General features: G+C 39.0%; 1 protein-coding gene across 3 annotated transcripts in view; it reads left to right on the plus strand.

Annotated features, from left to right (window-relative positions):
• Window positions 1-25,181, plus strand: part of Pggt1b (protein geranylgeranyltransferase type I subunit beta) — a 39,778-nt gene extending 14,597 nt beyond the window's left edge. For all 3 annotated transcript variants that reach the window (XM_021652561.2, XM_060377306.1, XM_060377305.1), the window contains 6 exons: window positions 2,793-2,944; window positions 4,194-4,326; window positions 10,314-10,359; window positions 14,604-14,788; window positions 16,900-17,008; window positions 22,298-25,181. In XM_021652561.2, coding sequence (XP_021508236.1) covers window positions 2,793-2,944; window positions 4,194-4,326; window positions 10,314-10,359; window positions 14,604-14,788; window positions 16,900-17,008; window positions 22,298-22,476 — 804 coding nt within the window. In that variant the 3' untranslated portion in view covers window positions 22,477-25,181. The remainder of the gene's footprint in view (window positions 1-2,792; window positions 2,945-4,193; window positions 4,327-10,313; window positions 10,360-14,603; window positions 14,789-16,899; window positions 17,009-22,297) is intronic.
• The last annotated feature ends 2,481 nt before the right edge of the window (window positions 25,182-27,662 follow it).

A 27,662-nucleotide genomic window follows, 5' to 3' on the forward strand; every position in this document is an offset into this window, starting at 1 on the left:
GCTTTCCCAGCATTTTAGACAGAGGCTTTTCAACAGGTCCGTGCCGGTATACAAAGATGTCCTAACAAAGCAAAGCTTTTTCTTCAAAGAAGCAGGTCCACAACAGTTGCTGTAGGTTCTACTTGTGTTCAGAATTACCAAGTTTTTTCATAGTAGAAAGTGGAGAAATGTATGCATTCCCCCCCCCCCCTTTCTTTTTTTTTCACCATTATCGGTATGGAATTCAGGGCCTCAAACATACCAGGTTTTACCAACTGAGCCATATCCTTACCTCTTTTCATCTCTTTTTAAAAAGAGGTCTCACAAGCTAGATGCTTGAAAGCTCATACCTGTGATCATCGCCCAGCATGTGGGAGCCTGAGATAGGAGGCTCTACAGTAAGGTTAAGGCTGGCCTTAATTCTATAATCAGTTCTATGCCAACTTGGGCCACAGTAAAAATGTGCCTCAGAAGTAAAGAACAAACAAAAAGAGGCTTTTTTCTTGATGGATTAGGCTGCTTATAAGATGGGATTACTTCAGGCCCATCAGTCAGTATGGGATCACACTGAGTATTTCAAGAATTATGTGTAGTTGAAAACTGGATGAGAAACTCCCAGGTTTTTTCATAATCTGATTCAAGGTCTTGGAATAAGTGGCAGTGATTGTAGCGATAACAAGATTGAAACAAGACTGTTTTAGCTTTATTCTTCTCACTGAAACTATAGACAAGCTAATCTGAATCAGGGTCAGATGACATCAGCAAGATGTCTTCAGTTAAGTGCCTTGGTAGCCGGCAATATGGCAAAAAGGATTCATAAAATGTGGATTTTTTTTTCATGCATGTGTTTTTCAAGTTACCCGACCCTGAGTAAAGGAAGGCTCTCTAGTTAGCCATAATGAGCTTAATTATCTGCCTTTGTAGGGAATGATGCCTGGTGTGTAGCACCAGACCACGTGCAGATGTAAGCTGTACTTGTTGGTGTAAAACAATGATTTTATTACACTTTTATGAGATAACCTCTACCTCTAAGCATTTCATATCGTATTTTTTAAAATTTGTTTTGAGACAGTCTTGTAATAATGTGAGGTTGACCCTCAAATCCGGGGTTCACGCCTCCCAGGCTAGCACTGTGGATGTGTGCCATTGTACCCGAATCTCTGCATGCTTTAGAAATACCAAGAACTAAAATGTCCCTTAAGAATCAAATGTTTGCCCCTGGTCATGGGCTCTTGTGATACCCAGTTTTGGCCCTCAGTATACCTCCCTGTCCCTTCTGAGGACCCAGGTCTCACTGTGTGTGGCCTTCATCTGAATTTCTGTGGTGACAGGAGCTAGAGGCTCAGACACTATCACATAGACCTACAAAAAAGCTGTTGAGGAGGATGGGAACGCAGATCTATGAGGCAGACAAACCTGAGGATATGTAAAGAGATTTTTCTAGTACTGTATATAAATAAAATATCTTCATAAATTTTTTTTCTTTCAGAAGCCACCAAACCATCTGTATGCCTTTGAGCTCCTAATATATGTATAGTTTTGACAGGGCATAGACACAGATCTATCTAACATCCTTTTTATTTATTTTGCATGACAAACTCTATATATCCTCTGTTAATCATGTAATGCCTTTAATAGATTTTCCTTTCCTACTTCACTTTTATTTTCTTTTCCCTATAATACCTTTTTCCTATCTACACCTTTCCAAGCTATTGTTCTCCTGCAGGGAAGAGTCCCTATTTAAATCTGTATAGGACTGTATTTTCACTCAGCTATCTCCTCATCTCTTAAAGGTTCACATTCAATTCATGTTTGGGTTCCCTACCATTCTTTTAAAATAGCAGGTGTTTGGTTTAAATACTGAAAAATGAGACATGCTGTGGGCATTCCAAGAAGCCCATTATATGTGTGAAATAGAATAGTCAAGAGAATTAGAGCTTGAGTTCTAAGGAGAGACTTAAAAGGTGCTAAGATGAAAATTGTCTTAGTGAGACTGTATAAAAGAATTGGATGTAAGGGAGGGTCAGTGGGTGGGTTCAGAGTTAAAGGGTATTAAATATCATGCAGACTCGCTCTGTGAAGAAGCACGGAAGGTCACAGTACAAGAAAATTATGGAATTAAGTTGCTAACCCCTTTTAATACGAATATATTATTGGCTAGAATCCACATATGAGGTTTAAACAGGGGTTTATTTCTGAGATTGTGTGACCTTGCTTAATATTATACAGTTGAATAATAGATAAAAGTAAATATTACATTTACTTTTTCTATTCTGAATGCTAATGTTTATTAGAGGTTGAAATGATTAACCTTCCTGATAGTAGAATGATAAGGTGATGTGGTGATAACACTGTGATATTTCATTTAGGTTTGTACCATATACAATATTTTTTTTCTTTCTTTCTTGGACAGTACCGGGAATTAACCTTACAGCCTCAAGGCACATTAGGCAGTCATTCTACCACTGAGCTATATTCCCAGCCCAAATTTTACTTCTTTTTATAACTTTTTTGGTTTAAAATATTGAATGAGTTTCTAACTTTCTAAGACATAATTTTTATAAATGATAGGGTTGAAGTAAGAAAGTTTCAAGTATGGGGTTTATCATAACATTGGAGAAGCATAAGATTTTGGAAATTATATAGCTTGTAAGAAGACACAGTGAGATTTAAAAATTGAGGCATGTTTTCTTTAGTTGGATATCTGTACAATTTGTTATAAGCAATATTTACTAAAACTTCATGCCAAACTTTTATTTGTGAAATAAAATATAAAATTTCAATTAATTTGATGATATTAATTTTGAATTTAGAATCCTGGAACAGCTCATCCTTATGACAGTGGGCACATAGCGATGACTTACACTGGACTTTCCTGTTTAATTATTCTTGGCGATGACTTAAGCCGAGTCGATAAGGAAGCTTGCTTAGCAGGCTTGAGAGCACTTCAGCTGGAAGACGGGAGGTATGAGCTATGCATTGTTACTATTATGTTTCAGTAAAAACTCTTTGGAGCTTAAAAAACAAACAAACCTGGATATAATACTGTAGTAGATCTTTTGAGCCCAGGACTAGCAATATAGTTTGTTAGTGCATAATTAGTGTGTTGAAGGACCTGGGCTAGACTCCTAGTCACATAGTGGAACAGAACCACATAATGTTCATATATATATATATATATATTTAAATGTGTAATAAAAAGTATACCATTTTACATGAACAAAATAAAGCTAACTTTCTAGTAGAGCTCCTTTTTTTTTTTTTTTTTTTTTTTAATTTACCATCTGGATGAAACTGATATTTTCTCTCCAGCCCATTGAGGAACATATTTAAATGACAAAGAAGTTAGTGCCCACTGATATTGGTGCTGTATGTTTTGTACACAAAGATTCTTTCAAGAGTTTAAGTTACAAACAGTTCTAAGTTGTTAATGTGATAAAGTAGTAGCTGTGATCTCCAAGAAAATAACTGTGTAGACCAGTCTGCTGCTTTATTACATCTTTGCCCTGTACACTGTGATCCTTATTTTCTTTTCTGTGTTTTCAGAACACTACTCTTGATGAGAGAAAAATTAGACATAATAAATGGATATTTGAGAATCCATTGTTATCCTGGATTCCTGCCACAAATGGGAACGGAACATAGACTATTACCTCTTGGAAACTGTAATGAAACACAATAATTAATAGTTCTCTCTATATTCATATAGGAGAAATTTTATGCAGTAAGCCATGGGTTTAGCTAGGTGCTGTAGCACACGCCTTTAATCCCAGTACTCAGGGAGGAAGAGGCAGGTGGATCTCTGAGTTTGAGGCCAGCCTGGTCTACAGAGTAAGTCTAGGACAGAGAAACCCTGTCTTGAAAGACAACCAACCAACCAACCATGGGGTTAAGAGTTTCTTACTACCAAGTAGTATGTGTGAGGTTTTATTTGCTAGTTTTTATTTTTTATTGCTAGGTTTTATTTTTCTGATGCTAGTTGGGAGCTGTTGTGCCACAGCTTCCCTTCTTGGAAGTAAACAACTTACTGTGAATAGTAGTTTATAGGCAGTGACAGCTTGTGAGCATGAGTGCCACCCAGCTGACTTGGGAATCATTTGTAGTATGTGGTACGAGTAAAGTCAGCAATAGGTGTTTCTGTGAGGAAAGACGCAGAGCACATGTTCCTGGCTTGAGGTAATGATCGTAATGGAGCTTCACATCCTTGTTTTCAGTTTTTGCGCTGTTCCTGAAGGCAGTGAGAATGACATGAGGTTTGTGTACTGTGCTTCCTGTATCTGCTATATGCTCAACAACTGGTCAGGCATGGATATGAAGAAAGCCATCAGCTACATTAGAAGAAGTATGGTGAGTTATGTTGATAAAACTGGTATTGAGGGCTGCAGCATAATGCATCCCTCATCTCTTCATCAAGATTTGAATATAAGAGCAATAAGATTAGGTTTTTTGGTGGATTTGTCTCAAAACACCATATAGGAATAATCTCAGATATTGATATCTTGACTCTTAAAACTTAGTACTTACACGTGTTTTCTAATCAGCTTTTAAAGACAGTAACTACAGATGTTCTCTCACACAGTACAGTTTACTCTTGCAGTGGTGAGGAGAGCTCAGCTGCAGCCAGGCTCACCCTTTGCTCCCTCATCTTCTGTATAAACTAGAGGTGGAAGAGCTGCTTTCCAGACTCATCACTTCCCAACTGTGAGGGTTCACACTTTAGAGATGAGAGTTCTTAAGCCTATTAAAGCTATTTTTTAACCTCCAGCAGATCTGTTAGTATCTCTCAGTGGAATGCCTGTGAGCTCTTAAAGGAGTGGAATTGGCTTAACTATGCATTAGATGTGTTGTTTCTTTCTGTTTTTTTTTGGGGGGGGGGATAGGATCTCACTGTGTAGCCCAGGCTGGCCTTCAGCTCGCAGGGATGCGCCTGCCTCTTCCTCCTGAGTGCTGTATGCATCAGATTTTTCAACTGTACAATACAGAGTTTAAAAGCTTGTGACCACAGAAAAAGAGACCTTGAAGAGTTTTAAGAGTTATGAACTGAGCTCATTTCTATAATCTGAGCTGTCAGGAGGCTGAGACCGGAAGATGGCTGGGAATTTGAGGGAGGGAAAGAAGAAATGGGAGTGGGGAATGTAAAAGGAAGGGAGGGTGAAGGAAAGCAACATGGTAGGAGGTTGGTGAGAATTGTAAATTTGTTTTATTTCTGCTCACGTGGTTAAATGTGTGCAAGTTTTCTCTGTAAAGCTCGTGTTTTCTTTTTTGAGATAATTAACCATTTCACCGTATAATATGTTGAGAATAAGTTGCCTGTATCTCATAACCTTTTATTATTCATGTCCTGTGCACTGATGATTTTCTAGGAGTAGTACTAATAATATAATTAGAAATTCCTTTAGAAAAGCCTTCACTTCTTTATTTACATGTATATCCCCGTAGACTATTGAATAGAATACAGTCTTCCAGTATTACATTGTCCTAGTTAGCTCTATCTGTACAGTTCACACAGCCTCAAGTCATCTAACAAAGTAGTCTCAAATGATGGATTGCTCAGGTCAGATTGGCCTGTGAATGCATCTGTGGGGGATTGTCTTGATTGTTGATTGAATTGATGTAGGAGGACGCAGGCCACTGTGGGCAGCCCTACACCCTGGGCCATTGGTCCTGAGCGACTTAACAAAGTTAAAAGTAAGAGCCTCTGAGCCAGCAAGCAACGCTCCTCCAGTTTCTGCTTCAAATTTTTGCTTGAGCTCCTGCCCTGATTTCCCTCAATGATGAACTGTATGCTGAACTAAACCCTTTCCTCCCCTAAATTACTTTTGGTGAAAACGTTTTCACCATAGTGAAGCTAGAGCATATTATATCTTGATACTCAAATTGTCCCAGATTTGGTCTCTGAGAACCTTTTCAAGCTGGATCGGTAGCCTTTTGACATGTTCCCTTCATTCTTTGAAGGCTTTCTGGTACAAAATACTGGAGTTTCAACTTTTACTTTTCTTAGCCTTGGACCTGCACTCGTGCATTTCTTAAAGAAGCCTTGGTCCTTATTAAAATAATGGTTTTGAAACAAGGATCTGGCTTCTAAGTAGGCTTATTAACATTGGATATCATTGCTTCTAGACCCTTTCTCATCAGGCAGAATTAAGAAAGTTATATATGTACATATCCATATACTATACCTTATACATACACATGTAAACACAGTCTGTGCTTGTGTGTGGTTTTATTCGCCTGTATATTAAGAACCATGAGTCTATTAGATAAACTCAGGTTTCAGTTTACTACACAGGATCTGTTTGTTTTTCTTCTTTGATAAGTTATTTATTTCAACTACAGTTAGACATTTCTTTTTGAATTCCTGTTTTAAGTATTCGTTCCGTTTAGACTTCTCCATCCACCAGAAGCTGTTGATATTTATTCATTTATCTATCTGTCTGTCTATTCATCTATCTTTAGTATTATTTGCTTAATATGTATAATTAACCTTTCTGGATATCAGAACTATTAAAGAAAAACCTCAGAAAAGTGTAACTTCTTACTCCCTATATTTAGCACCCTTTCTTAGCCCTTCTTTTTCTTCACTTTATAGGTAACATTCTCAGTACTTTTTCATTTACCTTTCCAGTATTTCTGTTTGATGAGAAGACCCATCTGCCTTTTATTTCTCCTTATTAAAATATTACCATAATCTGTATTAGCTATATCTGTATATCAAATGGGAGTTTATTAGAGGGGCTTACATAGGCTGTGTTCTGGCTAGTCCAAAAATGGATATCTTCTGATGGAAAGGCTGCGGATCTGGTAGTCCATGGGGCTAAATGTCTCAACCAGTCATCACTCTACTCTGGAGTTCCAAAGAAGTAGGTTTTTAATACCAGTGAAGAAGTAAATACCAGCAGGATAAAGCTGCCAGTGAAAGTGAAGGCAAGCAGGCAAAAAGCAAAAGCTTTTAGATCTGTCTTCTAGATCCTGTTATGTGGGCTGCCACCAGAAGGTGTGGCCCAGATTTAAGGTTAGCCTATGATCCAGATTTAGGATATGTCTCTCCACCTCAAGTAATCCAGTCAAGAAAAATCCCTCACAGGTGTCCTCAGTTGTGGGGGTTTTAGGTAATTATAGATTTAGTTAATTATAATTTAGTTGAGTTGGCAATCAAGGTTAGCCATCACAAGTCCACCCCTTTTCAATTTAACACAAATCATATATATCTTTATGTAATGCTTAATTTCCAAACGAAAACCAAAACCAGGTCATAATTATGCCTCCAGATAGAGCTGTAAATGTATCATATTTAACCAGGTGATAACATACTACAGATACCTTTTCTGGTAAATTGCTTTTTTCCATTGAATAATATACCTTGAAAATCACAGTTTCTTCATTCTTTTTTATTGCATTTTCCATACAGTTTCACTTTATTTAAATGTGTGGCCATTACACAATCTTTTCTAAAATTCCTTATTTGCAACTGTTCTGTATAGAGAGTATCTATTTCACACTCACAAACAGTGCTATTGTTGATAACCTTCTGTGTATCTTTTATGTATTACAGATACATTTTCAGGTATATTGCTTGGTCAAAAGCTAAGTGCATATGCAATTTCATTAGCTATATTTTGTTTTCTTATCCCCAAAAGGTAGACCAGGCTGTCAGTAGTACTCTTGTTACTGCCCAGTTCACTGCCCTTACAGTGTTTTCAGTAAGCCTGTTTCTTTTTTAGGAAAAAAAGAAACTTAATAAAAAGATAAGGCAAATTGTATTCCAACTCCCCATAGGAGAGTGTCTTTTTCCACATAGCCTTTCCAGTAGAATGTTAGACTTTTTTAAATCTCTTTTCTTTGTCTGTATTCTGTCACATTGCACCTCCCCACCTCCAGTGTGGGAACCCAGGTCTTTCTGCATGCTAGGTCAGCACTCCACCAGTGAACTACGTCACCAGCCCTATTTTGCGTTCTGGCTTTCTCTATTTCAGTTTCATTTATGCTCTTTGCTTTTCTTTCATTTCAACCAGGTTCTCTGGCGTTTTTACTTCTTCTGATTGTGATCAAAGTAATGTTTAAGATCAAGCTCAGGGCCAATGTATGCTATGCAAGTACTCTGCCACTGAACTCTCTGCTCTATTTTTATCTCTTTATCTCAGTTTTATATTCTTAATTATTTTCTGCCCTTTTTAAGAAAAAGATTAATTTGTAATTCTGTGTGTGTCGAGAGTGGGCTGTGTGCACAAGAGTGAGGTGACTGTCAAGGTCAAAGAAGTTGGCTCCCCCTGAAGCTGGAGTTATAGATGATCATGAGCCTCCCTCGTCCACTCCAACGAAGGTGCTGGAAACTGAGCTTGGGTCCTTTCTTTAAGAGCAATCTGTGCCCTTAACCACTGAGCCATCTCTATAGCCTCTCAGGTTACCTTTTAGTGTTTTCGTTTTAAATAATTGCTCCTTAGGACTCCTATAATATAGTGTCTTCTTATTATTTTTGTCTTTATTATTATTTTGTTTTTTGGGGATTTTTGTTTGTCTTTTTGAGACAGAATATCTCTGTAGCCCTGACTGACCTGGAATTTACTGTGTAGACCCGGCTGGCCTTAAACTTAGTGAGATCTACTTGCCTCTGCCTCTTCAGTGCAAGGATTAAAAAGCGTGATCCACCATACCTGGCTGATCTCGGTATGTCTGGCTAATTTTTGTCTTTTTTTTTTTTTCTTTCCCGAAACCATTTAACACATTTTTTTTTTTCTGCTGTTAGTCCATTTCTGTGAGGGTGTGTATACTTGTTAGTGTTAGTGTGTGTGAGTGTGCAGAGGCTGCAGTGGATATTGGGAGTTCTTCCTTGGGTGCTCTCTACCTTTGTCTTTTGTTATAGTCTCTTGCTGAACCTGAACTTCATTGGTTAGTCTGGCTACTACTGAGCTTAAGGAGCCCCTATCTTGGCATTACCTGCTCCAGTGTTGGGGTTGCTGGGAACTGAACCCAGGTCTTCTGCAAGAGCAGTAAATGCTCGTAACCATACAGCCATCTCTTCAGCCCCAGGTTGTTCCTTTTTCCTTGCAATAAAGTATGGTTTCCTTAGCGAGTGGTTTGGTGGTGGGACAGGTGGTGGAGTCTATGATTTCCCTGGCAGACAGAAGTCTTCCTTTTCTCAGGCTTTTAAACTCTTCTATTGAGTTCCTTTATCACCTGATCCTTACATGACCTGTGTGTCTCATTTTTACCTTTCTTGTCCAGATGGTGTGCCTTTGAGCTCTTATACAGCTTGACTTATATACTCTTTTCTCAGGCTGTTAGTATGGCTTGTCCAGCACAGCACTAACAGCCCAAAGGTAATAAGTAATCTTGTTAACTGAAAGGAGGCAATAACTGTTGTTCACAAAGTCTGAAGAAGATGATATAATTGGTCATGATCATGATATTTATGTAAATATTTGTGGACTAAAGAGCTCATATATTATACAGTTACTCAGTGTATAGTGCTTACAAAGATTTGAACTTATTATTATTTAAACCGTGGTAACTGGAATCCTTACATACTAGGGCCAGCAGAGTTAGGCTGCCTCTGTTTTCACTCAAAAGAACGATCTTCCTCCTAGGCAGTGATTTTAGATCAGTCTTACACTAAACAGTAGCTCCCTCCTCTTTCTTCCTCATAATTCTTCCCTAATTACCACTGGTCTTTGTGAATGTTTTTCAGAGAGTTTGCTGAAACTTGATGCTTCTCTTTTCTGCTTTTGCTTTGTTTTGTTTTTCTGGACAGGATTTCTCTGTGTGGCACCTTGGTATCAACTCTGTTGACCAGGCTTGCCTTACAGAGATCCACCTGCCACTACTGCCCAGTGACTTGATGCCTTTCTTTAGGCACAAAATCTGAAGCTCAGGAGTGTCTTTGCAAAGACTGAGTTTTACGAATTTTATTGTTTTTACTATTTTGATTTTGAAAGATATATGAGGACCTTGAAGTTTAGGTGGCTCTCTTTCTTAGTAAGCCCAGTGTCTCAGATTAGACTTATTTTATGACCGAAGTTGAATAGGTATTTACAAATTCTTATATTTCCATTTACTGTCTATTCACTTGGAATAGTGTACGGAGTAAGGGTTGTTATTGGGCAGACGCCAAGTGTGCAAGGACCCTGGACACGGCTCAGATGAACTTCTCAGGAAGGCACTTAATGGTTTGGCCTACTAAATATGAGAGGAATGGGGACTGCAGATGTGACTTCCACATCTTTGGAAAAATACTTATTTTAGAAGATGTAAGAGATCAAAACAGTTACCTAATTGGCAACTTATCTACTATTAGAATTATTATTTCTCCATTAAACTAAACTCTTTTTCTTTTTCAGTCCTATGACAATGGTCTGGCACAGGGTGCAGGACTTGAATCTCATGGTAAGTCCTTGTAAATGGTTGTTTACCTTTGTAGATGGTTGTGAGCCCCCATGTGGTTGCTGAGAATTGAACTCAGGACCTCTGGAAGAGCATCCAGTGCTCTTAACCCCTGAGCCATCTCTCTAGCCCTGATTGTGTGGTTTTAAAATAGCATGTGGTATCTTCAGCACAAGAACTGTCTCAGAGTTTTCTCAACCCTTGCTGTAAAGTGACTATCTTTGTCGCTTTGCTACATCTGTCTTTTTATTACACTGTAGTACTTAGCTCTTGAAATCTCTCAGATCACTAATGTTAAAGAGATTATTCAGAGCAGAAAGATTTCTAGTAATTTGTTAAAATGTTAACTGCATGAAAATATGTTGGTATTGTTTCTTATGCTATTGCTAGAAAAAAATCAGGTTATTTTCTTTGGTATAACACTTGAAACACTAAACTAAAGAGCTATATTGAACATGAAAATTTTTATTTACCGTCCATAATATAATTATCCTTATCATATAATTATCCTTACTGATAATCATGAACACTTTTCTGTTGAACCAGTCTGTGGTTTTCCTCACTTTGGGCAGGACTAGAATAGTGAGATGGAGCCATTAAGCTTGTTAGCACATCAAAGATATGTACCCTGTGAAATAAAAATCTCCATTCAGAAATATGCTTCCATTCTGCTTTTCTAACAATTAAGCCTAGATGCTAGCTTCACTTGATGTGCTAGGCTGTGCTCACTTGCTGCCTTCATCCTTCTGCTATATGATTGGAGCAGGGCTTTGGCCCTGATACCACCAAGTGTGTGACCATGCCTCCTAAATCTCCCTAAGGGTTTCCTCATCAACAAAAGAGAAGTTTTGTCTTTCTGGATAGAAGAATGTTTCGACCTTTCCTGTGACTCGCTATTACAATATGACACCATGGTTCCAGTGCATGCTTGAGTTACACAGATGGGTGTAAGTGCAGCTGGTGATAGAGCTCCCAAACAAGATTCACTTCCCATGATCCATAAGAGCTGATTCTGTGGATTTCAGAGATCTGAACGCAGGTCCCTACATTTGTACTGCAGATGCATTATGCACTAAGCCATCTTCCCAATCCTGTTTAATTTTCTTGAGATGAGGTCTTCTTGCTTTGTAGCCCAAGCATACTTCAGGCATGTGTTAGGCCTGCCTCAGCTACTGTAGTGCTGCGATTACAGGCATTTCACTACCACACTCAACCTGCTAACAAACCCACAATGGAGAGGTGGCTCGGTCAGGCCCAGTCAGTCAAGTACCTGCCATATCAGCATGCTGACTAATGACCTGAGGTCAGAGCTGGGCATGGAGTCATGCACCTGTAACCCCAACACTGGAGGTACAGCAACAGACAGATGCCTGAAGCTCCCATTTCAGTGATAGACTTTGTCTCAAAAAATTCGTAGAGATCGAGGAAGACACCTGACATCAACTTCACACATGCATGAACTGCAAGCACATGGAACACATACACAGCTTCCATGATCTTCCTCATTTCCAAGACTGTAGAACTGTGTAGGAATGTGGAATAACTTACTGTCAGATTCCCTGAGTTTTCAGAGGAGCCAGCAATCTTGGATTTTGAATGTTTATTGTCTTAGGTTTTGTATGTGTGTGTTTGTGTGTTCAATTTTGAAATTGTTCAGTTAAGCTAATTTCCTCCCACGTCATCAATTTGTAATCTCAGATATGTGCATGAAGGTGAAAATTATTAAGTAATTTAGCTGCTGCTTTGTGCTAGCTATCATTTGATAATTTACATATAGTCTCATTTAATGGGAATACCAGCCCACTGAGAAAAGGCTTCTTTGTACATGGTAGGTTCAGTCAGAAAGGCCAAATCACTATGAGGATTGAAAGGAAAAAGGCCTGTTACAGGAACATGCATTTACCTACTAGTAATGCTTGATCGTTGCTGGGACAAAATACCCGATGAAACAGATATGGAAGGAAGGGTTTATTTGGCTCACAGCTAAAGGGCACAGTCACCGTGGGAATTGATGGAGGCAGGAGATTGAGGCCTCTGGTCACACTCATTTGCAGGTAGGAAGCAGGAAGAGGAATGCTCCTGTGGAATAGTGCCATTTTCCCACCTCAGCTAACCTAATGGAGAACCTTCACATTAGTAGTAGTAATGTAATGTAGTAGAGGTAAGGTAGTGGATGTAAATCCTGTCAAATTGACAGTCAGGATTCGCCATTACAGGACTGACAGTGAACATGGAGTTCAGGAGTAGAGGAGAGTAGCGGGCTAGGGCAGCACCACCTGCCCGTGTTCAGGCCCATAGTGCTCCAGGGGCCTCACGTTGAGCTGTGGAGAGATCGCCAGGGCCACCAGGGCCAGTGCTCTTCTGCACCCACTTCTTGGTTTCCTTTTGTGGAGCTTCGCCTTTCCGTTCGTTATCCTGGTGTGACTTGTTAGGTGAGACTTTGTCAGTTTTCCGCACCCAGCCCTGAGCAAGCTCTCTAATATCTGTAATGCTGGCTTCATGCTATGTTCATTTGTCACTGCCGATCTACTAGTGGGGCATGAGTGCTTTCATCTGATTTCCTGAGCTCACCCACATTGTACTTGTGCCGTTGGTATGTGTGGAATGGATTGTCCTCTGGAGCACTTTGTATGTCAAGTTGAGTTTGAACTATTCCAGATTAATGGTATTCTTGCTTTTCATATGCTTTTATCCCGTATTCCCCCTATATTGGGTTTGGCTTTAGTGATTACTTTCCTGCTTTTTCTAAGTCAATTGTTTTATTTCTTGGTCTGTATATGTAATAAGAGAGAGTGACCGGGCAAATGGTGACCTCCTGTGCCTTGATCAAGTGTGCTGCTCGCTTTATCCTGCTGGTTCACCAGAGCAAAGCACTTTGGGGGGGACAGTTTTAATATGTTCTGTAAGAATTGGGTTGTCTGAGTTTGTGATGGACACAATGATTTTTTTTTTCTCTCAGGATTCATAATAGGAAGCTCAGACAAAATAATTTGAATCTATGGTTCTTTGAATCTATGGTATCTCTACTTCTTTTTTTTTTCCTTTATTAATTACACTTTATTCATTTTGTATCCCCCCTGTGGTTCTCTCCCTCCTCCCGTCCCAATCCCTCCCTTCCGCCACCCTCTGCATGCATGCTCCTCCCCAAGTCCACTGATAGTGGAGGTCTTCTTTTCCTTCCTTCTGATCCTAGTCAATTAGGTCTCATCAGGAGTGGCTGCACTGTCTTCTTCTGTGGCCTGGTAATGCTGCTTCCCCCTCAGGGGGAGATAATTAAAGAGCAGGCCAATCAGTTCATGTCAGAGACAGTCCCTGTTCCTATTACTATGGAGCCCACCTGGATACTGAACTGCCCTGGGCTACATCTGTGCAGGGGTTCTAGGTTATCTCCATGCATAGGCCTTGGTTGGAATATCAGTCTCAGGAAAGACCCCTGTGCTCAGATTTTTTGGTTCTGTTGTTCTCCTTGTGGAGCTCCTGTCCTCTCCAGATCTTACTATTTTAAATCCCTTTGGCCTCAATTTCCTTTGAACACTGTATTCCCATGAATTTGCTTCTCTTTATCATTTTTTTTTTGTGTGTGTGGTGCATAAATACAAAATGTACTCGTTTTATGTGCCTGTGTGTTTTGTTTCCTGCTTTACCTCTGACTACATGCCTTAAGTTCCACATTTTAGAGGACAGATTCTTCCCTGTAATTTGGTACATATAAACAGGAATGCTCATAAAATTCACAACATTGAGTAGTAAAGCCATTATGGGACAGAGAGTTTAATCTGCATATAACCTGTGGTTTTGCTCCTGTCTTTAAATCTCTTGGGTAATAATGCCCATGTAAATACTGTTTTACTGTATTGGGTAGGGAGTGATAAGAAAAAAAGTCTTTGTAGAAGCCATTTGCTTTTCAAATGGTTTGTATTCTCAGCTGCCTCACTGAATTCAGAACCTGAGGACATGGAGGAACTTAAAAGCAGAATTCTGGTGTAAATCATGTAATTTGAAACAGATTCCTTTATCTTGTTCCAAGCCCAACTTTTTAAAATAAGTATAATGACTCTTACAGCTTTAAATTATTTTAACTGTAATCTTTTTTTTCCAGTTGACGTGGGAGACTTCATTGTAGAGTTGGTTGTTGAATTTTATTTCACTGTCCTGTAGGCTAACAGGACTATTCCCCCTTTCCCAACATTTTTGTGCAGTCCATAGATACCTGAGCGGAAGTTTACAGTTTGTGTTTTGATCGTCAGGGGGATCCACCTTTTGTGGCATTGCATCGCTGTGCCTGATGGGTAAACTGGAAGAAGTTTTTTCAGAAAAGGAACTGAACAGGATAAAGAGGTGGTGTATAATGAGGCAGCAGAATGGGTACCATGGAAGACCTAACAAGCCTGTTGACACCTGTTACTCCTTCTGGGTGGGAGCAACTTTAAAGGTAAGAGAAGCCATGGAAATAAGACACCCAAGCCACTTGATAGTTATACCTGCTTGAAACTTAGGCAGGATTTGTTACATACTCATAAGACCCTGTTAATAAAGCTAAGTAGACCTTGCAGACCAGGGATTGATCAGGAAGTCATACCCGGAAACAGGAAGTTAATTTAAAAAGATAATGGTGCACATTCACTGGAAATCCATTTAAAATGTTTCTTTTTATTGTTTGTTTTGCCTAAAACTTCCAAAGTTCATTAATTGGATTTGCTACCTAAAGTCACTGAGCTGTTTGTTATCTATAACATTTGCACCTTGAAATGCCTTCACCCTTAAGAACCACACTTTGTGCAGATGTTCTAAATATAACAAGTTTATGTTCATCTTGTGTTAGTTAGAGTTTCATTACTGTGAAGAGATGCCATGACCAAGGCAGCTCTTATAAAGGAAAACAATTACTTGGAGCTGGCTTACAGTTTCAGAGGTGTATACTCCATTATCAGCATGGTGGGAAGCATGGCAGTGTCCAGGCAGACATGGTGCTGGGGAAGGAGTTCTTAATCCACAGGCAGCAGGAGAACCTCAGAGGCCGCTCCCACAAGGACACACTTCCTCCGGGAAGGCCACATCTCCTCATAGTGCCACTCCCTGAGTCAACCACATGGGTCTATGAGGCCCTTATCTACTCAAATCACCACATTCTTGGTTTTTTCCCCCTCGTAAAAGCCATGCATGTGGTCAAAACAAATCTTAAAATAGACTCATTTAAAATGAAGGCAGTAGCCTATCTGTTTACTTCTAATGCCATTTTTAAAATATGTTTGTACCTTTTTAATCATGAAAATTTCAGACATACTTAAAATAGAGAGGGTAGTGTAACAGATGCCCATGCGTCGGTAGTGGTCATCCCAAAGCAACTGTACTTCATCCGTTTTATGGACATTCCTCCCAGTCACTGTGTTGGCCGCAAGACAACCTTTGCTTTGTTTTTTTGGAAATTCTCCAGTATGTTTTCTGAATGAAAATAATTTAAGAAAACAGCTCTCTTCCTATTAATGTCACATCTAAATATGAGCTGCAATTGCTTTCTACATTAAGTATCACCTAGTGATGATAGTGTTTCTTGTTGCATTATACCCAGAAGCTCCTAATACCAGACCATCTCTCCTTTTGGTCAGAAGGCTCTGAATTGTCAAGCTGGTGGTTCTGTTATAAAGTTCTTACTAGCATTGTGATGAACTATAGCATAGTATGGTTAGCTATTTGTATATAATTCAGTAATAATAATGATATCCAAAATAATATATCACCACCACTGCCATTATGTATATGACCTCTCATCCTGTCAGCAGTAATGTCTCGCTGTCTCTGTGTCTCCATCATGTTATTAAAATACCTGACAAAGCAACTGAAGGAAGGAAAGGCTTGTTTCAGCATAGAGTTCTGGGGTTGCATTCCACTGTGGCAGGGAAGGTGTGGCGGCAGGGTCAGGGAGTGGCCGATCACATGTGTCCACAAGAAGGAGAGAGCAGGAACTGCTGGGTTCACTTAGCGTTCTCCTGTTTGTGCAGTTCAAGATCTTAGCCTGGGGTAGTAGTGCTGCCCACTTTCAGGGTGGGTCTACCTACCTCTGTTATCCTAATCTAGTTTTCACAGACATGTCCAGAGATTTGTTGAAAGTTGACTCTTGCTCCTGTTGTTGACATTGTAAACCATCACATTCATATATGTGCATTTGTACAATACTGTTTTTCTGTGTCTTCCTTATTCCCTTAGCATAATGTTAGGAACCATGTGTAAGTTTTCCTTTCTGTGGCTGAGTAGTGTTTCTCTCTCTCTCACTTTCTGTGTGTTTGTGTGAATTTTAGTAGGTATCTACTGAATGTGTCCTTGGGTAGAAGTTATATCTTTATAATATTAAACCTTCCTGCTAATGAACTGCAAAGCAAATAAAAATGATACTGTAGTTGGCTAATTTAAGTGCTCAAGTCTCCAGAGGTTTGCTCTGAGAGTAGAAGCTAGAAAAAGGCCTATTTGAATGATCAGTAGCTGAAATGTGAGCCACAGGCCAATAAGAAGTTTTGTGCCTGTTAATTTTTGTCATTTTGTTTTTAGCTTCTGAAAATTTTCCAGTATACTAACTTTGAGAAGAATAGGAATTACATCTTATCAACACAAGATCGCCTTGTGGGAGGATTTGCCAAATGGCCAGACAGTCATCCAGGTAATTATGTTTGGCATGAGTCTAAAGCAGTATGTGTTTTATTTCTTGGTAGACCTTGTAAGTATATGTCTTTTTCAGAAATTGTGTATGATAGAAAATATTGTCACAGTTCTAATGTTATAGTAAATAATACGTTTTGTAAAATATTCTGTCTGAAGGCCTGTGAATTGGGTCAGTGGATAAATATACCTGCTGCCAAACCTGGTGACCAGGATTTAGTTTTCAGGACCCACATGGTAGAAAGGGGCAGCCAACCCCCACATGTTGTCCTTTGACCTCTGCATGTGCACCCATATACCTACGCAGACACACATATAAAAGAAAAACTATGAACATTATATTTCAGACAGATTGATGGTATGGGTAGTATAAAGGAAGGGTAAATTGTCAAGATATTTTAGTATAACGTGCAATCTCCCCATACTCCCAATACGTAGCAATGTTTCGTTTCGTGTGTGAAAGTATGCAGATGTTCTGAATGGGTTCAGGTCAAAACAAGGAGTTAATTGGCTCATCTGAAACATCAGGATTATTAGCTGTGACTTGACCTAACAGTGTTACAGTTTGCTTTTCTGTTGTTGTCATAAAACTTTGACCAAAGACCACTTGAAAAGGAAAGGGTTTATTTGGCTCATACAACTAGGCTTATACATCACTGAGAAAAGTCAGCTAAGGGACAGTTTCTTGCTGGCTTGCTCTCTGGCTTACACTGTCATGTTCGAGCCAGAGTTTTTACAGAGTCCAGGATCACCTGCATAGAACTGCTGCCAACCACAGTGGGTGGAGTCTTGATTTAGCAGAAATCAAGACAGTGCCCCACAAACATAACACAGGGGAATTTGAACTGGACGGTTCCTCAACTGAGGTTCCCACTTGAGAAGTGATTCTTGATTATTTCATGTTGATAAGACTAATCAGGACACTGAGTCCTGAGGAGAACAAGAGTGACTTCTAAGTTTAAAAAAAATTTTTTTTTTTCTCAAAACTAAATTCAAGAACACATTAAAAGCATTGCTAAAGGGCTTGGGTGTTGCTGTAGTAGAATGCTTATCTAGTATGTGTGAAGCCCTGGATTTGATCTAGCACAACGTAAACCAGATGTGATGCATGCTTGTAATCCCACTTCATAATAGTGAATGCAGGGGAATCAGAAATTCAGTGTCATCTTGGATATATATTGAGTTTTAGGCCAGCCTGTCACCCATGAGAACCTGTTTTAAACAACATCATTTACCATGAGCCAATAGACTTCATCATAGGAATACAACGATAGTTCAGCACACACATCAATAAATATATCACATCACATAAATAAGACTCAAAAGTAGCTGTCACATGATCATCTCTACATACAAAAAAAGACCTTGACACAGTTTTACTTTGCTTTGTGATAAAAGCCCTGAAGAAACTAGGAATAAAAGGAATGTAACTCAACATAAGGACGGTGCAGGGCACAGTACAAACAACAATGAAGAAGAACTCAAAATATTTCTACTAAAATCAGAAACTTTCTCCACTCTTAGTATATAATTCTTAAAGTCTTAGCTAGAGCAAGGAAATCATGCCAGCAATTGACAAATGGGATACCATGAAATTAAAACCTCTCTGGGTAACAAGAAACAATGTAGTGGAGAGAGCATACAGAATGGGAAACATACATCTGACAGAGGATTAATATCTAGTATACATAAAGAACCTAGAAACCTGAATACCAAAGTCCCAACCAACCCAGCCCATGAATAGACTAATGAAGTAAACAGATAGTTCTCAAAAAGTTGGAAATCAAATTGCCAATAAAAATGTAGAAAAAGAAAAAAAGATTCAGCATCAATAGTCATCTGGGACACGTAAAGCTACATTGAGATTCTTTCTCACCCTTGTCAGAATGGCTGCCGTTAAATAACCAGAATGTTAGGCAACAGAGTCCATAAACACTGCCGGTAAGAGCATAACTTATTCCAGCCACTATGGAGATCAGATTGTAGGTTCCTCAGAAGACTGAAAGTGGATTTCTCATATGACCCAGCTATACCATTTCTGGGTGTGTACCTAAAGGGGTATAAGGCAACATACTACAAAGAGCCTTGGGAAGCCATGTGCCCTCAATAGTCCAGGTATAGACCCAGCCTAGGTGTCCTACAGCAGATGAATGGGTAAGTGAAATGTGGTATACAGACCCAGTGGAGTTTATTCAATCATAAAGAATGAAATTATGTTCTTGGTGGGAAATGGATGCAATTAGAGATCTTCATAGTAAGCAGAATGCACCAGGCTCGGACAGGTACCTGTCCCCTGTTTTCTCTCATTTGGGATTATTGATTTTATGGAGACACAATCATTTTATGTGTCTATGACACTAAAGCAGAAGAGACTCAGATTGGAGAAAAATGAGGGTATACATGATACACTTCAGTGATAATGTCTTATGAAACTTATTACTATCTACAGTGAACATACTTAGTTAATAAAATTTCTCAAATTCTGAATATAGGTATTCTTTGCTACCTATACTTTCCTCCAAATTTTGGCAGTTTCACTTAGTTCTTTTCTTTTTTCTTTTCTGGCAAGGTCTTACTTTGTAGCCCCCAGATGGCCTGAAATTTACTGTGTAGATCAGGATGTCCTCAAATACACAGAGATCTACCTGTCTCTGCTTCCCAAGTGCTGGAATTAATGTCCACTACTCTGGTTTTAGTTTATTTCTTTAGGTGAGTACTTTAATTTCTGAGTGCTCATGACTTACCTAAAATGTAGGCACCAAATAGCTACAGACCATATGACTGATACCCCAAAATTAGCACCTTCTCTAGCATCCTTTTCCAGCCTTTTCTCACCTATTCTATTCCACTGACATGAGCCTATTTCCTTATCTGTAAGATCGTGGCTAACATAATAACTCTTATGTTTGATCAACATGTTATTAAAGTATCTATAGACATACACACCTAGTTCTCAGGCATGGCCATCGCAGCATTGTAACAGAATCATGCTCTTGGTTATCGTAACACTAGTGAGTGCTTTTCTGCTCATCTCTAGAGCTTCTGGGCTTGGAGAGTGTACTTGTATCAAAATATAAAGAAAGAGCCTCTTGAAATCTTTATTTTGTGCTTAAAGTAAAAGGAATAATTACACCTGCCCTTTTTTTTTTTTTTAATGAAAAACATACTCTCTTAGAGAAAATGTGTGATGCTTCAAAGGCATATACCAACATATGTTTTCACAAATCAATTTCCAAAGCTAAGTAATAGTTTTGAGATTTGGGGGATGTATAATACATAACTATATATGTTTGACATCTAAGAAATCTGGTGATTATTTTGCTCCTGGTTGCTCTGGTTTTTATTGTTATTGTTTTTGGTTTTATTAGTCTGTCAGTGTTTTTACAAATAACAGAAATAAACTTTTGGAAACCATCTCATCTTATTTGGAATACCAATGAGTTCCAGTACTGGAGAGTTTTATTTTTGTTGTTGTTGTTTGAGTGGCTTTAGGTTTTTGAGACAGGGTCTTATGATATGACTCAGGTTACTTTTGAACCCACTATATAGCCAGAGATGATTTTCAGTCCTTAATATTCCTGCTCTTGCCTTCCAAGTGCTGGCTTCAAGTTGTGGTCCTCTACCAGGCCTCACGTTCCTCTTGTGTGTATAGAGGGAAATTCTTGAAGTGTTTTTTTTTTTTTTTTTTTCCTAGGGAGATCAGTTGGTAGGGTTTGTACCCACATGTGGGTGTGATGCTGATTTAGAGACACAGTGTCCTGGAGCTGCACACTATTGAACAGAAGGTCTGAGGGACAGGGCCTACTTAGCAAAAAGCCTTTAGGAAGACCTTGGAGAAACAGTTTTCCAGATGAGCATCTTTGACTCCAGGGCTTTTATTATTCTTGTGGAGGGTACTTTGTCTTATTAAAGGAAGTATATCACTGTCTACAGATGAGGATTTGGGGTTTTGGATTGCTTGGGGAGTTTTGTTTTGCTTTGTTTTAATGATTTGAGGTTTAAAATTAAGTACAGATTTCAGGCCTTTACAAAGCTTCTTTTACAAAACTGCATATGGAGAGATTTAGATTTTATACAAGATCCAATTTATACTATTCTCAATTTGTGTTATGCTCCTTGCTATTCACCCTTTTCTTTTAACCTTTATTATATGTATAAATATTTTGCCTGTGTTTATGTTTGTGCACTGTATGCATGCAGTGTGTGCAAATGCCACAAAAGTGTGTCAGATCCTCTGGAATTGGAGATGCAGATGGTCATGAGCTGTGGGTGCTACGACCCTGGGACCACCCAGTGCTCTAACTGCCTAGCTAGCTCTTCAGTCCCTTCTTCTAACTTTTTTTTTTCTTGAAAGTGTTGTTTTTCTTCTTTCTTTTTCTTTTTTTGTTCACCTTGTAATTTTAGAGTAAACTATAAGGAAGAGGGGAAAGATTATTTTTACTCTGAAAGTTAGAGGAGAGTGAACTGTTTAGCATGTGACTTAGATCTGCTGAGGAATTCTGAACTTTAATAGTTCTTAGCATCTTAACCTTAGAATGGTGGTCATTTCAAAAATAGAAACTCACTCTGGGCTGCTAGGAAACTTTTTTGTAGTGTTCCCTTTACTGCAGAGCTCTGAGCGCTTCAGAAGTCTATATAAGGTTCTCCGCAGGCAGAGGCCGTGTGTTTTCATGACTCCCCAGTAGAGGGTGAGGCTCTCTGTAAAGGGGAGACCAGTGAGGCGAGAGAGAAGGGGTCATTACTCCACCACATAGAAAGTGAGCCTGTCACTGTCAGTCAGAAGTGGCACAGAGTCAGGTGGCCTCCATTCCTTCCCCTTCACAGTGCTGGTGGATGCTTACGAGCTGTGGAGACAAAGCTCGGTGGGAGGGCAGGTGCTGCTGCAGGTTTTAGAGGCCTGCTTTGTTTTCAGTTTTAGAAAACTTTCTGGGATTCTGGTAAAGGACATGCTGAGCATCTGGAAGGCCCTGGGTGCAGTTAGCACCATGAAAACTGAAAATGATAGAAAAAGTTTTATATAATATAAATTCTTTTTTACATATTGTAGTCCACAGAAGGCATTGGTGTTTTGATCCTTGGAGAACATTGGCAAGGAAATGATGTGTTGTATTCCTGTAATAGTAATCTCAGTAGTAAAATACACGATTTTGATTGACTTTTAAAAATACTGTTTGAAATTGAGATTAATTCTTTCACAAGCTAGCATGTCTCTAATGGTTTAATGTAGTGATTGGCTGTAGATCCTTTGCAGTATGTACAAGTGAGAATGCTGACCGTGGCTTTATTTCAGATGCTTTGCATGCATACTTCGGGATCTGCGGCCTGTCACTAATGGAAGAGAGTGGAATTTGTAAAGTTCACCCTGCTCTGAACGTCAGCACACGAACTTCTGAGCGCCTTCGAGATCTGCATCAGAGCTGGAAGACCAAGGACTCACAGTGCTCAGACAGTGTCCATATTTCCACTTGACTGACCCTGGGTAATGGGTTTGTAGCATAAGTGTAGCTCAAGGTTAAAAGCCATGTGTAACCAAGTGTGCTCTTCTTTAAGGGGTAGTTTTAAAAGTCAAAGCTTGTACTGCTCGCTTCAGGATGTGCTCCTGAGCCAGTAACCACTGTACTGGATTTCAAGAAAATCCTTGTTCAAGTTTGGACCTCAGCAGGACTCTGCTGTGGTGTTTAATGTTTATGCTGTGTTTCTGAGATGTTTCATGGGGCAGATTGACTATATGTATGCAGGTTATCGTCTTAAAACCCTTTATACAAGTTCTGGCTTACAAAATGGATAGAAATCTTCAAAACAAGTTTACACTTCAAATGGCATTGATAATCTTCAATTGAGCATTTAGTGATCACTTAAAAATCTGTTGCTGATGGTAAGAAATTTGTTATTGAATTAAGTATCTGGGATTATTCTTTAAAAATTGATGGTCTTATAATTTTCTTAAAGAATAATATATTTTGCGTTATTCTTAAGGTGTGCCAACTAGACTTGGAACCTATACAGATAAAATTAAAAGTTCATAAATAGAACTATAAAAAGAAAATAAATAGGCTTAACTAATAGTATAGTTTTCTAAAGGGACAGCATTACATAATTGATAGAGAAGTAATTGGCCTATATAATTATGAATGAGAAGGTTCTGTGTTATGTATCTTTATTAGAGGTTCCATGGGTTCCTGTTGTGCTTTGTTTTAATCCCAAATCATTGGCTACCATTTGTCGGGGGTGAGGGAGGAAACAATCTTTGCCATCTAGAAAAAAAGACATTCAGTGTTTATTCTTCTGAGAAACATGACACTGTAAATACTTGTGTGGTTATAACTGAGTTCTTTTTAGTTGCATAGCTGTTTTCTTTTTTCTTGTTCAGTGTTTTGTATCTACCATAGTTAGCTGCTTTATCTCCCATCTACAAGGTTGAGCATCCTTAATCCAAAATCCAATATCTGGGCCAGGCATAGTGGTACACGCCATTAATCCCAACACCTGTATGCAGGTGTATCTCTGTGAGTTCAAGGCCAGCCTGATCTACAGAGTGAGTTCCAGGCCAATTGGAGCTGTATAATGCATTAGACTCTGTCTCAAAAACAAAACAAAAACAGCAACAACAAAAACAATAAAATCCATTATATGAAATGCTTCAGAATCTAAATTTTTTGACTGACAGCATGACACAATTGGAAAACGTCACCCTTTACTTTAATGTGACTGGTTACAGGTAGATTTCAGGGACACTGTAAATGCTGTATAAAACTACTTGAAACTACTGAATAAAGTGTATGAAATAAGTGCATTCCATGTTTAGACTCAGGTCCCATCCACAAGGTAAAGTTATGTGCAAATATTCCAAAATTTGAAAACAGAATCTAAAATCTGAAACATTACTTTTGGTTTCAGGCATTTTGGATAGTGATACTCAACCTGTAAATAATTTTCTAATGTTTTTAAGTTTGGTAAATCTTTAAATATAAACAGAACCACTGAAGTATACATAGTCATTTATATTTTTATATTTTTGGCTAAGTGGGAAGGGAATACATTCATTTAGAGGGAAATACATAAACTAGGGTTTCACTTACTCATTGTCTTGTTTTCTTGTCTTCTATGAACTAACAACCAATGGATGGTGTAAAAATTCCTTCTTAGCAATCAACTTGTCAATAAATCACGTCCATGATTTGGTGACAAGAAGGAAATTTCCTCAGAAGAGGAAATGGGTATGTTGGTTTTGGTAGTAATAAACATATTATTAATCTATAGACATCATTGTAAAAGCTAAATTATTAATGTCACTGGATAGATAATAGCATTTTCATTTATTTCCTACATAAAAATACTTCTAAAGGGAAACCTGGCATATGATTAAAAATAATACATCTCTTATTGACATGCTCAGTTTTAGACTTGAGTTTACAGTGCCAGGAGTCTGACTCCTTGCCTGGTGTGCACAAGACCCTTGGTTCCCTGGCTTTGATCCCTGGCCACCAAACTAATAAGCCAACCAAATCTTATTTAGAAATAAGTCTTCCAGTAGTGGAGAGAAAAGCTTTACCAATACATATTATCATCTCATGAGCTTCTCCAGTTTCCTCTATTTAAACCCAAGCAAAAGACAGCATTCCTGTCTCAAACTGAGTTGTCTCTTAGACATTAAGAACTGAAGTAGCATGTATGAATGCTGTAGGCATATATCAAAAGCTGGTGCTATTCCTGAGTTTTATCAGTTGTTAAAAGGTAAGAAAGTTGGCTATTGCCGGGCAGTGGTTACACTTCCCTTTAATCCAGCACTTGGAGGCAGAGGCAGGTGGTCCTCTGAATTCGAGGCCAGCCTGGTCTACAGAGCAAGTTCCAGGACCACCAGGGCTACACAAAGAAACCCTGTCTCAAAAAACCAAAAATAAAAAAGTTATGAATAAATAGATTTATAATATAAAAGTAATTTATATTTTCACATTCCTTGAATAATTTGCTAACAAAGGAATATTAATGGAAGAATGATTCTAATATATCTAAGAGGTAAGGTTCCATGTGATACTTTATGGACCAGTAAATGTTCATGTTTCATAGAAACCAACCAAAAATACTGAGTTGTTATGAGAATGGAAAAACTATTTCTAGAGTTTCTTAAATAGTTAAATCTATCAGAAAATTTTATTAATAAATTATAAGCAACATATGTGATCTGTTTTCTAACAGTAGTGACATAGTAAGAGGAAAAACACAAAGTTCAGATGTACGACATCACTCCCTCCTCCCCAACCTCTCTTTTCCTGTTATACTTTTAAAGAGTAGTAGCAAAAACCATTTATTTATTACCTACATTTTTTTAGGTTTGACCTATAATATTTGTTTTTATTAGGTTTTTAAATACATAGTTAAAGGTAATTAAGTTCAAATATAAATTTTGCTGGTCATAATTTAAGAAGTGTTAGACCTGATAATATTTGTTACAGTGGTAAGGAGGTTGTCTGAAGCTAGATTATTTGAGGCTTATTTGCCCATTGAGCAGCATGATCTTGGACCCAATTCTGCCACTGGTAAAATGAAGTAAACAGCAGAATTTCATTCACTGAGCTAAGTTGAAATTGAATGAGGTAGTATGTATAGCATTTTGTATAAAGCAGATTTCTAAATACAGTTTCATATGATCACCAAAGTGTTTTTAAAGTGTCTTATACAATAGAAATCTTAACAGAGTTTAAACTGAAGGAACAGGCTGCCAGTGATGTAGTTTTTAACCCCATAAGTAACAGAAAGAATACCAACTATAACCATGGTTATTGTAGAACTAGGTGACAGGTGGTACCCTCGAGAGCCTCAGAATACAAGTGAAAAGAAATGTGACCCGCATAGTTTCACCTTCTGTGTAGAGGATGTAGGAGGAAAGCAACCGTGTTCTGAGGCCCTGCAAATTCGAGATCTGTGGCATTGCCGTGTTCTCACTACAAAGGGCAGTGGGCCAGTGAGAAAATAAAAGCTGAGACTCGGAAGAGCTCCACAGAAAGAATCCTCTTAGTAAGCTGGTGCATGTTGAGACAGCAAAGGTTCTGTTGACCTGAGTAGACAGAACAGCCTGAGCTGATACCATATACCTTTTAAAATTAATGAGGTAAAGCACCCCACTGAGAAGAAACTGCTGGAATTAGAAGCCACATTGGATAGGACAGGCATGAGACATAAAGAAGATGCAGCTATCATTTTAGCTTTTTATGGTATCCAACCATGCTTGGGGAGAATGTCCTGCTTCAATGGCTCTAAAGGCCTGAATGATCATGGCTGCATCACACTGTTGTGAGACTCTAATCTTGCATATATACCACAGGCAAACCAAGGAGACCAACACCAGAAGGCCTGCTAACACTCCCATGCCCGCCCATTCCTTCAGATGATTCATGGCTGCAGCAATCCATGTTGATAATCCTGTGGCTAGTCCTGCGTCCACTCCGGTAGAATTTACTGTGACAATGGCCACTCTCAGCTGCTCCATCGTAGTATCGAATTCTCCAGTCCAATTACCTAAAATATAGCTCGACAATTGTTTAGACAGATTTGCAGCGCAGGAAAAATTCTCATGTTGTATGCTAGTGACACAAAGTCCAGCATACTTTCATTGACAGCCAGGTTGAGCGATTTGCCATAGGGTATCAATTTGCTCCTGCAAGAGGTCAATCCTCTGATTGAACCCCATCAAGCTTCCTTTTAGTTGAGCATTAATTCCTTTATGTACAACTAAGGCATGAGCTACATTGGCTAAATGATTATTCAGGGTTTGAGCAGTCTGCCCAGTATGACTCATGGCTAATGCCCTGGTGGTAGCTCCAACAGCCGTCAATGAGATGGTAGTAACAATGGCGGCTGTAGTTCCAAGATCCCTTTTCTGTCTGAAGAGAGTCATAGCGTGAGGGGCATCAATGGGCATAGGCACCCAGTGAGGCATGCGAGTAACCAGGGCATACCTAACTTTACTAGCATTCCAGCATTGGGCAAAAAAGCAAGTATCATCACCACAATTACTTGGCTCTATCTGGCTAATAATGAATAAAAATGGGGGATATAGACAAACAGGTGTAGGCTTATCATTCACCCCAAGCATGGTTGGATACCATAAAAAGCTAAAATGTTATGCTCAGGATGCGAGGCTAAGCACTGCACTCAGGGTCAGCCACTTTGGACCCAGAGAAGAGCATGTCTGATTGCATGCGGGTTGATGCCCCAGGTCCCGCCTCTGAGAAAAAGGTATCGGACGGTCTGATGCTCTTTGGGTGGATGACACCTAAATGAACATCTGTACAAAGTCCCAATTTATTTCTAATATCAGAGATCAGACCTCTACTCTTGACTGATGCGTCTAAAACAAAAAGGGGGAACTGTAGAGAGCTGCGGAATGCTATGCCTTAAAGATGGAGCTGGTTTCCGCCTTCCACCTTCCCGATGGTGAGTGCTCTCTGTCACGAACAACTCCATATTTGGCTAAGGCCGAGGATCTGGCTTGCTTCCATATATGTGGACCTATCTGCATTGCCCCCGTGGCACGCCTGGGTTGGCTACCCAGAGGCTATTTAAGCTGTGGGCTGGCTTTCCCCGGGGTCCGAGGATTGTTCAATGTTCCTGAATAAACTGCATTGAAAAAAAAAATAAAAAAAAAAAAAAGAAGA

This window comes from Meriones unguiculatus, chromosome 2, assembly GCF_030254825.1.
Source record: "Meriones unguiculatus strain TT.TT164.6M chromosome 2, Bangor_MerUng_6.1, whole genome shotgun sequence".
NCBI classification, from domain to species: domain Eukaryota; kingdom Metazoa; phylum Chordata; class Mammalia; order Rodentia; family Muridae; genus Meriones; species Meriones unguiculatus.